A 14226-nucleotide genomic window follows, 5' to 3' on the forward strand; every position below is an offset into this window, starting at 1 on the left:
AAAAAAAAAAAAAAATGGTTAAACCACTTAGACTTGACTTCTGAAAAGGAGAACCTAATTATCATTCAGGAACTTACTTTTAGCCTGGGTAACAAGAGCGAAACTCCATCTCAAAAAAAAAAAAAAGAACCTACTTTTCCCTTCCCCTCCCTCACCTCTCACCCTCCCTTCCCCTCCTTTCCCCTCCCCTCCGCTCCCCTCTCTTTCCCTTCCCTTTCCTCCTCCAGGGGATAGGTAATATAGCACTGTCCTGTTTCCTTATTGATTTCCTAGTAAACTGGAAAATGATGTGATCAAAAAAGATCTTTCAGGAAATTTAATACCTTAATCTCTATCTCAAAAGAAAAGATTTTTCTTTGTAGCCTAATGTCAGAAGTAAACTTTTGTGATAACCCCAAAGTTTGCCCACTTTGGCCTCCCAAAGTGCTGGGAAAATGAATGATCATATGACTGTGTATATAGCTACTCTTTATTCTTTGAAGACGTTCTCATTTTTTGTAGTTAGTAGTTAGAATTGAATGATAGTAGTCATTTTTCAATTCATAAAAATTTATGCTGCTTTAAAAATCATTGAATTATTTTCTTGATGGGAAATACAATGATAGTATAGAGAGGAAAATCTAATCCTGTTGTCTAGAAATAGCTACTTAATGTTTTCATTTTGACATTTTTTTCTATGTGTATGTGTTTCATAGAGTTAAACTATAGTTTTAGAGTCTGTCTTTTTTTTTTTTTTTTTTTTTTTTTTTGAGATGGAGTTTTGCTCTTGTTACCCAGTCTGGAGAGCAATGACGCCATTTCGGCTCACCGCAACCTCCGCCTCCTGGGTTCAGGCAATTCTCCTGCCTCAGCCTCCTGAGTAGCTGGGATTACAGGCACGCGCCACTGTGCCCAGCTAATTTTTTGTATTTTTAGTAGAGACGGGGTTTCACTGTGTTGACCAGGATGGTCTCGATCTCTTGACCTCATGATCCACCCGCCTCGGCCTCCCAAAGTGCTGGGATTACAGGCGTGAGCCACCGCGCCCGGCCCGAGTCTGTCTTTTTTTGATTAATGTTATAGTATTTATTAATGGATGCATTTTATATCATTGTCTTGATTAATTATAACGAAGAATGCTACAGTGAACACTCTTGCTTACATTTCTAATTATTTTCTTATGACAGATTCTTAGAATTGGAATTATCGATTATTAGCAAAACTGTCTTCAGTCTTTTCATGCCAAACCCATTTTGACAAAGTTGCTACTGCTTCCATACTTGTACAAGTTGAATATGAGAGTACCTGTGTCATTTCAAGAGTCACTGAATAAAATGCTGCTGATTTGATAATGTAAATAGGCCTTTGCCTAATTCACATTTCTTTTTTTACTAGTGAAAATTTGTATTATATTAACTATTAATATTTGTGTTGTTGTGAATTTTGCTTACTTTTGTGCAGGAGGCTGTGATTTTCTTATAAATAATTTTTATATATTAAAAAAATCAACTTTTTGCTATTTATGGTGAATCTTTTGCCATTTTGCTTCCTTTTTGTCAGGGAGAACAGAAGTCTTTGTTTTTACACAGTCTAGAGCTATACTTGGGGAGAGTCTTTTTGTGTGTGTGTGAGTTCTTTGGCTAATGGTACGGAGGGAAGAAATCCAAGCAAGAGGATTGTGGAGGACCAAAACTCCCCTATATAATTAATAAAGATCATAGGATAGAGGCCATTGCATGCAGACACAGTGATTTCACCTCTTTTCCCACTCCAATTGTTTGTCTCTTACTTCTGATGACGACTGATGTCACCCATTAAACTTATTGACTTGTTTGCCATATTTAAGTTCTACACAGTTAAAGCTGCCGCTTTGGTCAATTCTTCTGTCCTATGGCATTTTCTCATGTCCTGATGCTTTCTTTTAAGGTATTATCCAAAGAGATGAGTCACCCATGGAAAAAGGGCTCTCTGGTCTACGAGGAAGGGACTTTGAGCTGTCTGATGTGTTTTATTTCTCCAAGAAGGGATTGGAAGCCATTGTGGAAGATGAAGTGACCCAGAGGTTTTCCTCAGAGGAGCTAGTGTCATGGAATCTCCTCACAAGAACCAATGTAAATTTCCACTACATCAGTCTGCGGCTCACTATGGTGTGGGTGCTGGGCGTCATAGTGCGCTATTGTGTCCTACTGCCTCTGAGGTAAGTCACGTGCCTGATAATTTGATGATAAGCTTGGCTTAGCTTTCTTTCTTTCTTTCTTTCTTTCTTTTTCTTTCTTTCTTTCTTTCTCTCTCTCTCTCTTTCTTTCTTAGTTTTAATAAAGATGGGGTTTCACCTTGTTAGCCAGGATGGTCTTGATCTCCTGACCTCGTGATCTGCCCACCTTGGCCTCCCAAGGCGCTGGGATTACAGGCGTGAGCCACTGCGCCCAGCCTCAGCTTTCTTTTTGAGCCATGTACATGATGGCTATACATAGTGTTCCATGGTGCTAATTCCACCCATTCCCACGTAGGAAACGCCACCAAACATGACCTCTGTGGGAGTGTATTGAGTATCCATTTTCCTTTGACAATTTTTCCCCAAATGAAGTTGTATATTCAGAATCCAATGTATATCTTAGAATCTGGATCCACTTTGCTATTAACGTTTGAGTTAACTTCAGGATGGAGAGAAAAAAGAAGTTAAGAAGAGGAAGAAGAGAGATGATTAATAGTTTGATATTCACTAGAGTATCAACCAAACTGTAAGAGCGGAACAGAACCCATGACTTTCCTTGCCAGTCCATAGCAGTTAATAATTGCATGAGAGAGAAAAAATTCTTGATTATGGTTACATGAGGGAGAGACTCATTTGAAGTGTGAGTTTGTTCCATCCAATTTGTTGTGATAGTGGACTTCTCTTATTAAAGGGTCCCCACCTGGGTCACCTGGATCCCCTTCTGCTTCTGAGCTTGAGTACCACCTGGTGAGGAGGCAATGTTAAGCCTAGTTTACTGAAAGCATGATGTGGAATGTGAGTAGAAGGCACTGCGTGGTGGGATGAAGCTGCAAGTGGCCAAGATCTGATTAGCATGGTGGTGGAGGTAGTAGGCTGTATACCAGCCACATTATTGTTGATCATCTTGCTTCATTTTTCTGGACATGGCCTTGGCATCCTCTCAGCAGAGATTTCCAGGCAGTGGCTACCTGCCAACTAACTTGGCACATGAGTTGAAATCTCTATACCACCCCCAGGGTGGCCTATGCTTGACTCATTCAGATTTATTACCAGGGAAAGCATTGCTTAACTATAGGCAAATGCAGATTTCCAAGAAATTATTTCTGGGTTTGTTTTTTTTTTTGCCCATATTGCTAGTTCAGACATTGGGGCATATTATGTCTTTTGGGAATCATTTCAGCTGTGATAATGAAGCAAAATTAAAGGTTTCACATACACTTTTGCTTGAACCTTAAACTAGTGCCCCCAAAGTGGGGTTCATGTACTCTGGGAGTGTGCAGGGCTATCCACTGGCAGGCAGGAAGGAAATATTAGAGCTTTTATTTATTAAAAGCTTTTTTCTATTTATAACCAGAGCTTCCACTTATTCTGTTTTCATTCTTAAAAAGAAAAAGGCCAGGGGCATGGTGGCTCACACCTGTAATTCTAGCACTTTGGGAGGCTGAGGCAGGTGGATCACTTGAGGCCGGGAGTTTGACTGGCCTGGCCAGCATGACAATACCTTATCTCTACCAAAAATACAAAAATTAGCCAAGTGTAGTAGCGTGCACCTATAGTCCCAGCTACTTGGGAGGCTGAGGCAGAGAACTGCTTGAACCCAGGATGCAGAGATTGCAGTGAGCTGAGATCATGCCACTACACTCCAGCCTGGGTGACAGGACAAGACTCTTGTCTCAACAACAACAACAACAAAAGAAGCTTGGCCAGGCACAATGGCTCATGCCTGTAATCCCAGCACTGTGGGAGGCTGAGGTGGGTGGATTGCTTGATGTAAGGAGTTCTATACCAGCCTGGCCAACAAGGTGAAACCCTATCTCTACTAAAAATACAAAAATTAGCCAGGTGTGGTGGCACATGCCTGTAGTCTCAGTTACCTGGGAAGCTGAGGCAGGAGAAATCACTTGAACTTGGCAGGTAGAGGTTGAAATGGGCCACTGTATTCCAGCCTGGGCCACAGAGTGAGGTGAGGCTCCATTTCAAAAAAAACAAAAAACAAAAAACAAAAAATGAAGCTTTAGTCAAGTTTAATGTATGGATTGGTTCTTGCATTCTCGTCCAGTCCATGTGTCAGGCACTGTATCCAAGGTCACTGGAAGGAAGAATGAGGAATTCCACCACACAGGGCTTGAGGTGCCCTTGTTTGTTGTTGGTTTGCTTTCACCATGCTGTGGGGGCCCAGAAAATGGTGTTATGATTCCCTTATCTAGTTTTGACTAAATGAATGTTACAAAATAGATAAGTAACTTCAAATATTTTTGCAAAGAAACTGCAGATTTAAGATAATACAGCAATGTAAGCATTTACCACTTCTCGGCCTTTGGGCTAAGATCAAGTGCAGTGATAAAAGCATCCAAGAACAAAAAGAAAATGCAGAGTTAAGACTCTTACTCTTAGTAGATACTCTTCAGTGTGGAAGAATTGCCTTGTAAATGCTTTTTAAAATAAACAGCTGCTATAAAATGAGCTTTTTAAAAACCAGATTGTATTAAGATAGATTGTGGTAATGGTTGCACAACTCTGTGAATATGCCAAATATGCCAGAAACTATTGAATTGCATACTTTATTTTATTTATTTGTTTTTATGAGACAGAGTCTAACTCCATCACTCAGGCTGGAGTGCAGTGGTGCGATTTTGGGTCACTGCAACCTCTGCCTCCTGAGTTCAAGCTATTCTTAAGCCTCAGCCTCCTGAGTAGCTGGAATTACAGGCATATGCCTCTGTGCCTGGCTATTTATTTATTTATTTATTTAGAGATGGGGTTTCACCACGTTGGCCAGGATGGTCTCGGTCTCCTGACCTCGTGATCCGCCCGCCTCAGCCTCCCAAAGTGCTGGGATTACAGGCGTGAGCCACCGTGCCTGGCCCAATTTTTGTATTTTTAATAGAGATGGGGTTTTGCCATGTCAGCCAGGCTGGTCTCAAACTCCTGACCTCAAGTAATCTGCCTGCCTTGGCCTCCCAAAGTGCTGAGATTATAGGCATGAGCCAGAGTGCCTGGCCTGAACTGCACACTTTAATGGGGTGAATTGTATGGCAATTCACAGACTGTGGCTGAAAACTTATGTAATGTATGAGACATTGTCTCTCTTAAACTGGGAAACACAATGTTCTGGCCTATTAATCTAGCAAATAAATAGTTTCGGTGGTTTTAAGCCCAATTGTTAAACATGTTAACATGAAACTTCTTCTGATTTAATGGGCACGAACAAGTGATTCTCATTGGGGCAAGATGGCAAAACATTATTTTAAAAGTTTTGCATAAGTGATGATGAGATTAAACAATAATTTACTTATTGCATCAGTAACTGATTAGAAAAAAGAACCTGACCTTCAAATTGCTATGTCAAATCTTTTTTTTTTTTTGAGACAGAGTTTCGCTCTTGTTGCCCAGGCTGGAGTGTAATGGCATGATCTCAGCTCACTGCAACCTCCACCTCCTGGGTTCAAGCGATTCTCCTGACTCAGCCTCCAGAGTAGCTGGGATTACAGGCATGCATCACCACACCTGGCTGATTTTGTATTTTTAGTAGAGACAGGGTTTCTCCATGTTGGTCAGGCTAGTTTTGAACTCCTAACCTTAGGTGATCTGCCTGCCTGGGCCTCCCAAGTACTGGGATTACAGGCATGAGCCACCGTCTATGTCAAATCTTTAACAAGATTTAACACCTTATTTAACAAGGTATTTATAGGAAAGCATATTCAAAAAGCTTTCTTCTCACTCAAAATAGTATTATATTTATTAACTATACTAATATATCATGCTATTAAATTATAATTATGCAATTGATAATTATAATTATAAAATTAATAATATATTTATTAATGTGTTACTATATTCTATTTTGAGTGAGGACAAATTGCAACATTAATATAATTTCAAAATACTATATTTTAAAATAAAAATATTTATTTTTTTTTACATTCTTTATGTTTCCAGATGTTTTATAATATACATTATATCAGTACAGAATATGCATATTATTCTTATTGGAATACATGTTCAGATGTGTTATTGATGAAGTATTTCTCCAACTGGGTTGAGACTGCTGCCTTAAGCTATTTCTTTTTTTTGTTGTTTGTTTGAGACAGAGTCTTGCTTTGTTGCCCAGGCTGGAGTGCGGTGGCATGATCTTGGCTCACTGCAACCTCTGTCTTCTGGGTTCAATGATTCTCATTACAGGGGTGTGCTACCACACCTGCTTAATTTTTGTGTTTTTAGTAGAGACAGAGTTTCACCATGTTGGCCAGGTTGGTCTCGAGCTCCTGACCTCAAGTGATCCACTCACCTTGGCCTCCCAAAGTGCTGCGATTACAGGTGTTAGCCATCACATATTTCTTTTGTTTTAAGTAATACTAAACTGCTATGTTAAATAATAACAATCTCCTGAAAGATAGAATAATATAATGCTTAGGAAAATGAATTCTGGAGCCAGACTCTTTGGGTTCACATCCTGGCTCTGCTGCTTACCCTCTATGTAACTTTGGGTAAGTTATTTAAACTTTCTATGCTCCAGTTTTTTCAGCTGTAGGATGAGATGATGATAATATTATGCCTCATAGAGTTTTTGGGATGATTAAATGTGTTAAATATTAAAAGTACTTAGAATATTACCTGGCATAGTGTTAGCTGTTGCTTTATCATCATTTAATGTAAAACCTGGGATTGGTTAGGACAAAGGATTTTGTTCTCCAGATATCTGATCAGGAGGTAAAGATAGCTACATGCCAGCAGTAAATGCGCTTGACCCTGGAGAGCGTTACTGTTCCTGACCCTTGACCTTAGGCAACCACTGTAGCTTCTCCAAACCCACAGGGTCCTTTTGATACGGCATTGGTGGTCTCCTTCAGTCTGCTTACTGAATACTCTTCAGTAATGCTCTTCAGGGAACTGGAAGACATAGATAGGCCTCTGGTTTGATTTGAGAGAGCAATGAGATAATCTAGTTTCTGCTTTCTCCATTTGACAAAGTAAAATGGTTTAAAGAATCTTATTAGTAAAATGTGATTAAACTATTGATTTTTCCTGTCTTTTGACTAAATCCTATTTATTTTGAAAGATTTTAAGTCCTAACCTTTCCTTTTTGAATAATTCTATTTACATTTCTAGAAATTACTATTTTCCTTTTGAAGTCATTGGAACATATATTAAAAGCACTTTTCAAAAAGAAGGCAATGTCTCCATGGAGGTTAGAGGTACTGCCAGTCACCTTGTTTGCTCACTTCTGGGTTATCTTGAACCATGCAAAAGGACAACAGTTAGATTTGCATTAAAAGATGTCTACATGTTGATATATTTTCGTGTTCTTATTATGAAAGCACCTTTAAATATATTCCCTTCACTAGCCCTCTTAACCCTTTGATGATTAAATAGATTTAACTTGATAGTTTTGTGAAAATTTTCAGTCCTTTTCTATGCATATATAGACTTGTTACACATGTGTTTGTTGTTATTTTGCAGATGGCATCATATTCTGTATGTTATTCTGAAACTTACTTTGCTTTTTGCCTCTTAAAATGTATCGTGGAACAGTCTTCCATGTCAGAAGTTATATAGATTTACCCAATTATTTTAGTGGCTGTATCATATTCCATCATGTGGATACTCTACAACTTATTTGCAATTTTATTATTTATGAGCTTTTTGGTTACTTTCCTATTGTGTCAAACTTTTATATGACCTTTTTTTTCTTTTCTTTTTCAGGGTTACCTTGGCTTTCATTGGGATCAGTTTGCTGGTTATAGGAACTACACTGGTTGGGCAGCTGCCAGATAGCAGGTAAAATGTTTCCTTCCATCCAGCCATAAATAGGACTATCTTTTTTCTTACCCGTGTCCACAAAGAGAATATTTGTTTGATTCCTATGTATTGTATTAATTTTTTTTTTTTTTTGAGATGGAGTCTTGCACTGTCACCTGGGCTGGAGTGTAGTGGCGCGATCTTGGCTCACTGCAACCTCCACCCGCTAGGGTCAAGAGATTCTCCTGCTTCAGCCTCCCGAGTAGCTGGGATTACAGGCGCCCACCACTAGGCCCAGCTAATTTTTTGTATTTTTAGTAGAGATGAAGTTTCGCCATGTTTGCCAGGCTGGTCTCGAACTCCTGACCTCGTGATTCACCCACCTTGGCCTCCCAAAGTGCTGGGATTACAGGCGTGAGCCACTGTGCCCGGCTGTATTGCATTAAATTTATGTTCTTGACTCATTTATAAGAGTCCCCCTCGCTTACTTCATCTTCGTAGTTTTTCTTTGTATTTTTAGTAGAGACATATTAATTGAAAGAAGTTTTTTCAAAGGAGAATTGAAGAGAAGAAAGAAAATGAACTGAGGGAACTAAGAGTCATATATATTGGGAGGCTCATAAGGCCAAGATCAAAGAAACTTCAGTTTATCTTGCTCAGGAATTCGTCATAATAGCCTAGAGGTTTTGAGCTACTTTTCATTAGAGTTATGTCCAGTTCTTTTGGTAGACTTTTGTGATCTAATACTAAATGCGCCAGTGAGACTATAACAGTTGAATTGTGCTGGTTTCACAGAATAGAATGCAGTATGCTGTTGTGAAAAAGCACATTAAAACTTTCATTATATTGTTTCTTAAGAGTGCCCAGAATGGCACAATAAAATGTTACTTTTTACTTCAGCCTCAAAAACTGGCTCAGTGAACTGGTCCATCTGACTTGCTGCCGGATCTGTGTTCGAGCCCTCTCTGGTACCATTCATTATCATAACAAGTGAGTATCTGCTGCCTCTGTGCCTGTCTTTTTCTATGTCAATTCAGCATCAGATTGACAAGGAAGCATTGGAAGTGGGCGGGAGGAAGTGAGTAGGGTCAGAGTGCTTTCAACGTGTTTATCCCTGCTTCTCAAGATGGCATAGGCATAATGCACAAAAACACTAAACAGTAGTCTGTTTGCAGAAAGAATATAATAAGAAACTTGTAGTTGTTTGTGCTCAATAATTGGGCATTTATGGTGTACAGGCCAGACCCTATGTTTCTTATAGCTCATCCCTGTGAGATAGGCACTGTTAACCCATTTTATAGAAGAAGAAATGTAAGCTTTGGGATATCTTGTTCAGGGTCACAGTGAATAAGCAACGGAATCAGGTTTTGAGCCAGGTCTGTCTGATTTTAAAAACAATGAAGTTGACAGGCCTGTAGTGTGGTAGAAATGGCACTAGACATGGAGTCTGGAAATGTGGTCTCTAGTCTTAGTCCTGCTACTTCTAAAATTCCATAATTGAGCTTTAAAACAAAATTCTGCTTTTCTTTACCAGAATTGCAGAGAATGAAGGTAGCAAAGAAAAGTCATCAGCTAGTGAAAATGATTTTGATTGCATTTGAACTACTTTTCTGTTATCTCAATTTTTTTAGATTTAACATCATTGCTTTAAAAGTTCTAGGCCAAGCTTCTCTTTTTTACTGATTTGGTTTTTCTTTCTCATTTGTAGAAGAGAAACATTTTGTAATTTGGCTTTACCATGTGGTACCAACATAAAAGGTCCTTTAAACATTTTAAATTATATGATATTGAAATTGGACTATGAGTTTTAAAATGAAGAGTAAAAGAAAACACTCTGGCAGAGGTGTAATCAGAAGAAACACCTATAGAAAGGTATACTTAGGCCAGGTGCAGTGGCTCACGCCTGTAATCCCAGCACTTTGGTAGGCCAAGGTAGGTGGATCAAAGGTCAGGAGTTCGAGACCAGCCTGGCCAACATGGTGAAACCCTGTCTCTACTAAAAATACAAAAATTAGCTGGGTGTGGTGGCAGGCACCTGTAATTCCAGCTACTCAGGAGGCTGAGGCAGGAGAACCCGGGAGGAGGAGGTTGCAGTGAGATCACGCCATTGCACTCTAGCCTGGGTGACAGAGCAAGACTCTGTCTCAAAAAAAAAAAAAGAAGAGAAAAGAAAAGAAAAGTTGCACTTACTACATAAAGAGGAGTTCTTAACTTCTTACAGAATTGCTTCTAATTTTAAAGAAAGTATGTTAAATAATTGTGTATTTAGTTCTCTTTCTTTTCTGTATAGGCCCAAACAAAACTACTTTGCTTTATTAGTGTCAAATACTGTTTTAACTCTAGGGTAGCGATCAACAAACTGAACTGGTAGCCTCTAGGCCAAATCTGGCCCACCATCTGTTTTCTGTAAATAATGTTTTATTGGAACACAGCCATGCTCATTCATAGACGTGGCTGCTTTTGTGTCACAACAGCAGAGCCAAGGAATGGTGACAGGCATCGTCTGGCTTGCAAAGCTTAAAATATTTACACTCTGGCCCTTGATAAGAAAAGCTTGCCAACCTCTGCTCTGGAGGATAGGAGGGAGGAAAGTATGGTGAATTTTCTCTGCGGATTATCATGAAGCTACTAAAAGTGATGTATATGAAATCAAAATAATATGAAAATACTTGGGATTAAATAAGTGAAAGCTACGTATTATCAATGGAAAATCATGGTCCCCTTACCACACTCTCATTATACTATGTAGGGATCACCTTTTAAAGATGGCCCATGTACCTCCAAACATAATTTAAAAAATATACTTAAAAAAGACTGGGCATGGTGGCTCAGCACTTTGGGAGGCCAAGGTGGGGGGCAGATCACTTGAGGTCAGGGGTTCAAGACCAGCCTGGCTAATATGGTAAAACCCCGTCTCTACTAAAAATGTAAAAATTAGCCAGGCCTGGTGGCATGTGCCTGTAATCCCAGCTACTTGGGAGGCTGAGGCAGGAGAATTGCTTGAACCCCCAGAGGCAGAGTTTGCAGTGAGCCAAGATGGCGCCACTGCACTCCAGCCTGGGCGACAGAGTGAGACTCTGTCTCAAAAATAGTACTACTAATAATAAATGTGCATATATATGTGTGTGTAAGTGTATATGTGTGTGTGTGTGTGTGTGTATATATATACTTAAAAAAATAGGATGAGTCTTTACATGCTGTTCTATAAAATAGTGGCATTTTAGAAGACTTAGAATTTTCCATTGTTTGTAATTGCAGGCAGTACAGACCCCAGAAGGGAGGCATTTGTGTTGCCAACCATACTTCCCCAATTGATGTTTTAATCTTGACGACAGATGGATGTTATGCTATGGTAAGAGCAGCTCACTGCTGTTTTAAGTAGTTGCATGTTTTATGGATTTTGCTCAAACTTTTTATTTTGGCACAAATTAGCAAGTTAGTTTTATGTTAGAAATTTGACTGTATTACACTATTGTGGCTCTATAGGTTATGTAATATACTTACATGACGAATGTATAGTGTAAGAAAAGGAAGGAAAATAGCCATTATATTTAAGATGGTAAAAAATTAACTTACTGAAAAGCAGACATTTTTGAGCTTGATAGGGCTTTGTGAAGTTTATTTCATTTTGGTTGTAAAATCCCTGCCAGTGTTTAATAATGTTTGCAACGTTACATTCTTTCTCTTTACAGTTGTACATATCCCCTAGCCAGTCAATTAGTTCTTTCTTCCTTCAGGGGCTTATAGGCAATTAGAAGAAATTTGGATCTTTGATGAGGATCTAGCAAGAAAGGCAAATATTTATATCAGGTTGTCTTTCTCAGTCCTTGCCTGTAGCCCAAAAGAAAAGAAAATGAAACAAAACCCAAGAACAAACTACAAAGCCCACTTTAAAGCTGTATACCTCAAAACAGCCTTTCATGGGGATGGATACAGGAATCATATAATGGCATTTTTTTTTTGTTTCAATTCTATGTTTTCTGATGCCCTTGCAAACGTATCAAGACTTTCTGTGTATCCTTTTTGTGTCAGGTAAATTTTGCAGGATAATTGAAGCTGCATGGTGGTTAAATATGCCTTCAGTTGGTGTTTGGAAGAGAATGCCTGAACAACAGTCCTGGGGGATTGCCTTTTCATATTTTCATGGTGGTGGGTTGGGCTTCAGGGAGAGTAGATGGGTTTTATTTCACTTACCAATTCCAGGGATTGATAATCATGGTCTGGTGTGTTTTTCTGAGAAGGCATTTGAAGGGAGCTATTCTTGATTAAATGTCTGCTGCAAGTAGGAGAGTGGAGAGTACTGGCACACGTGCAGGTATTTGACTATGCAGGGGTTACACAATCATTGAGGGGATTTTGAAGGCCTTTGCAAAAATTTCTACTTATTACTATGTCTTTAATCTGTCTAAAATATGTGGTCAGATATATAACACTTGGACTGTACATGCTAACACATTATTAAATTACTCTAAATAATGGAGCTGTTTTTGAATCTAAGAAAGTCTTAGCCATCTTTATGAAGAGACTTAGGGAATTAGTAGTTCTTAATCTTTTCTTAGGTTAGGAGTTAGTTGATAGTTATGTGCCTTTTTAAAGAAAAAACTAACATACATCTGCATCATACAAACAGAATTTTATGTATAATTTCAGATGTTTATGGGTCTCCCTAAAGACCGTCCAAGGACCCTCATGTTAACAGCCTTGATAGATGCCCCCACCCCGGCCCAGTTCTCAGATGTAATAATCCTTGTATTTATGTGGGCAAACACTTTCATTCATTATATTTGACCTTCCCTGTAAGCCAATCACGTTAGGACTGAGATTTTATTATAGATGAGGAAGCAGAGGCTTAAGCAATCAATCTGCCCGTCTAAGTTGATTTTGTGCTGCTATACAGAATACCACAGACTGTAACTTATAATGAACAGAAACTTATTGGCTTACAGTTCTGGAGCCTGGGAAGTCCAATATCAAGGTGCCAGCATCTGGCCATCCTCCTCTTGCTGAGTCATCACATGGTGGAAGGCAGAAGGGCCAACAGCCCAAGAAAGCACACCTACTCCCAGAGCCCATTTTATAAGGGCATTAATCCATTGATGAGGAGAGCACCTTCATGACCTCAGTATCTCCTGTTATGCCCACCTTCAAAACTGTTGCAAACCGTAACACTGCCTAGTCATGGTTTTGTGTTTCAGAAATCATGTTCCTCCTGTATCCTGGTCAAAAAAGAGTTGAGTATAACTTATTTGTGACCAAGGACCTCAGAACTTTGTTGGTATTTTTCTTACTTTTGAATCATGTATAACTGCAATTATAATATATTACCCAGTTTAGAAAAGTATAGTAACTGCAAACTGCTCAATGGGTTGAGTGCAGAAACCTAAAGCTGATTCAATTTAAATGCGAGGTGGTGCAAAGCAGATGTGGCGTGCCTCTTTTGAATAAACATAAACTCTGTATTCAAAGAATATTAAAGATCTCTTCTCAGTGACTCTCCTTTTATTAAAAGAAATTTATTGTTTAATTGACAAATAAAAATTGTATATGTTTAGAATATACACAGATGTTTTGATAAATATATACATTGTAGACTAGCTAAATCAAGCTAATTAACATATTCATTACTCACTCAGTGACTTTTCTAGACTTTTTTTCCCTTCTAGACAAAGACCTCTACTTTTTAAAATTTAGAAATATTTTAAGCTTACAGAAAAGTTGTAATAATAAGATAATCACATTAGAGCACCTTTATGCCCTTTGTCCACATTTACCTATTGGTAACATTGTGCCTTATTTGCTTTGTCATTTGCTTTCTCAGATACTGGGAAAAGCTCTCTCGTTCTGTCTCTCTTTATAAAAATGTGGGTAAAATATTTGTATTTTTGATGTATATATATTTAATTTTTTTTTTTGAGATAGCATCTCACTCTGTTGCCCAGGCTGGAGTGCAGTGGTATGATCTTGGCTCACTGCAACCTCTGCCTCCTAGGTTCAAGTGATTCTCCTGCCTCAGCCTCCCTAGTACATGGGATTACAGGTGCCCACGACCGTACCCAGCTAATCTTTGTATTTTTAGTGGAGACGGGGTTTCTCCATGTTGGCCAGGCTGGTCTCCAGCTTCTGACCTCAGGTAATCTGCCTGGCCTCCCAAAGTGGGATTACAGGTGTGAACCATTGCTCCTGGCCTTTTTTTTTTTTTTTGGAGACATAGTCTCACTGTGTTGCCTAGGCTGGAATGCAGTGGTGCGATCTCAGCTCACTACAACCTCCGCCTCCCGGGTTCAGCAGTTCTC

The 14226-nt window shown here is 39.0% G+C and overlaps 1 protein-coding gene across 1 annotated transcript in view; it reads left to right on the forward strand.

Moving 5' to 3' along the window:
- Nucleotides 1-14226, forward strand: part of GPAT3 (glycerol-3-phosphate acyltransferase 3) — a 73321-nt gene that overhangs the window by 46519 nt on the left and 12576 nt on the right. The window contains exons 3-6 of the mRNA XM_012447061.3: nt 1906-2176; nt 7898-7972; nt 8834-8923; nt 11192-11285. Of these exons, the coding sequence (XP_012302484.1) occupies nt 1906-2176; nt 7898-7972; nt 8834-8923; nt 11192-11285 (530 nt within the window). The remainder of the gene's footprint in view (nt 1-1905; nt 2177-7897; nt 7973-8833; nt 8924-11191; nt 11286-14226) is intronic.

Source organism: Aotus nancymaae, unplaced genomic scaffold (assembly GCF_030222135.1).
Source record: "Aotus nancymaae isolate 86718 unplaced genomic scaffold, 86718_ANA_hifiasm-v0.15.2.pri h1tg000006l, whole genome shotgun sequence".
NCBI lineage: Eukaryota > Metazoa > Chordata > Mammalia > Primates > Aotidae > Aotus > Aotus nancymaae.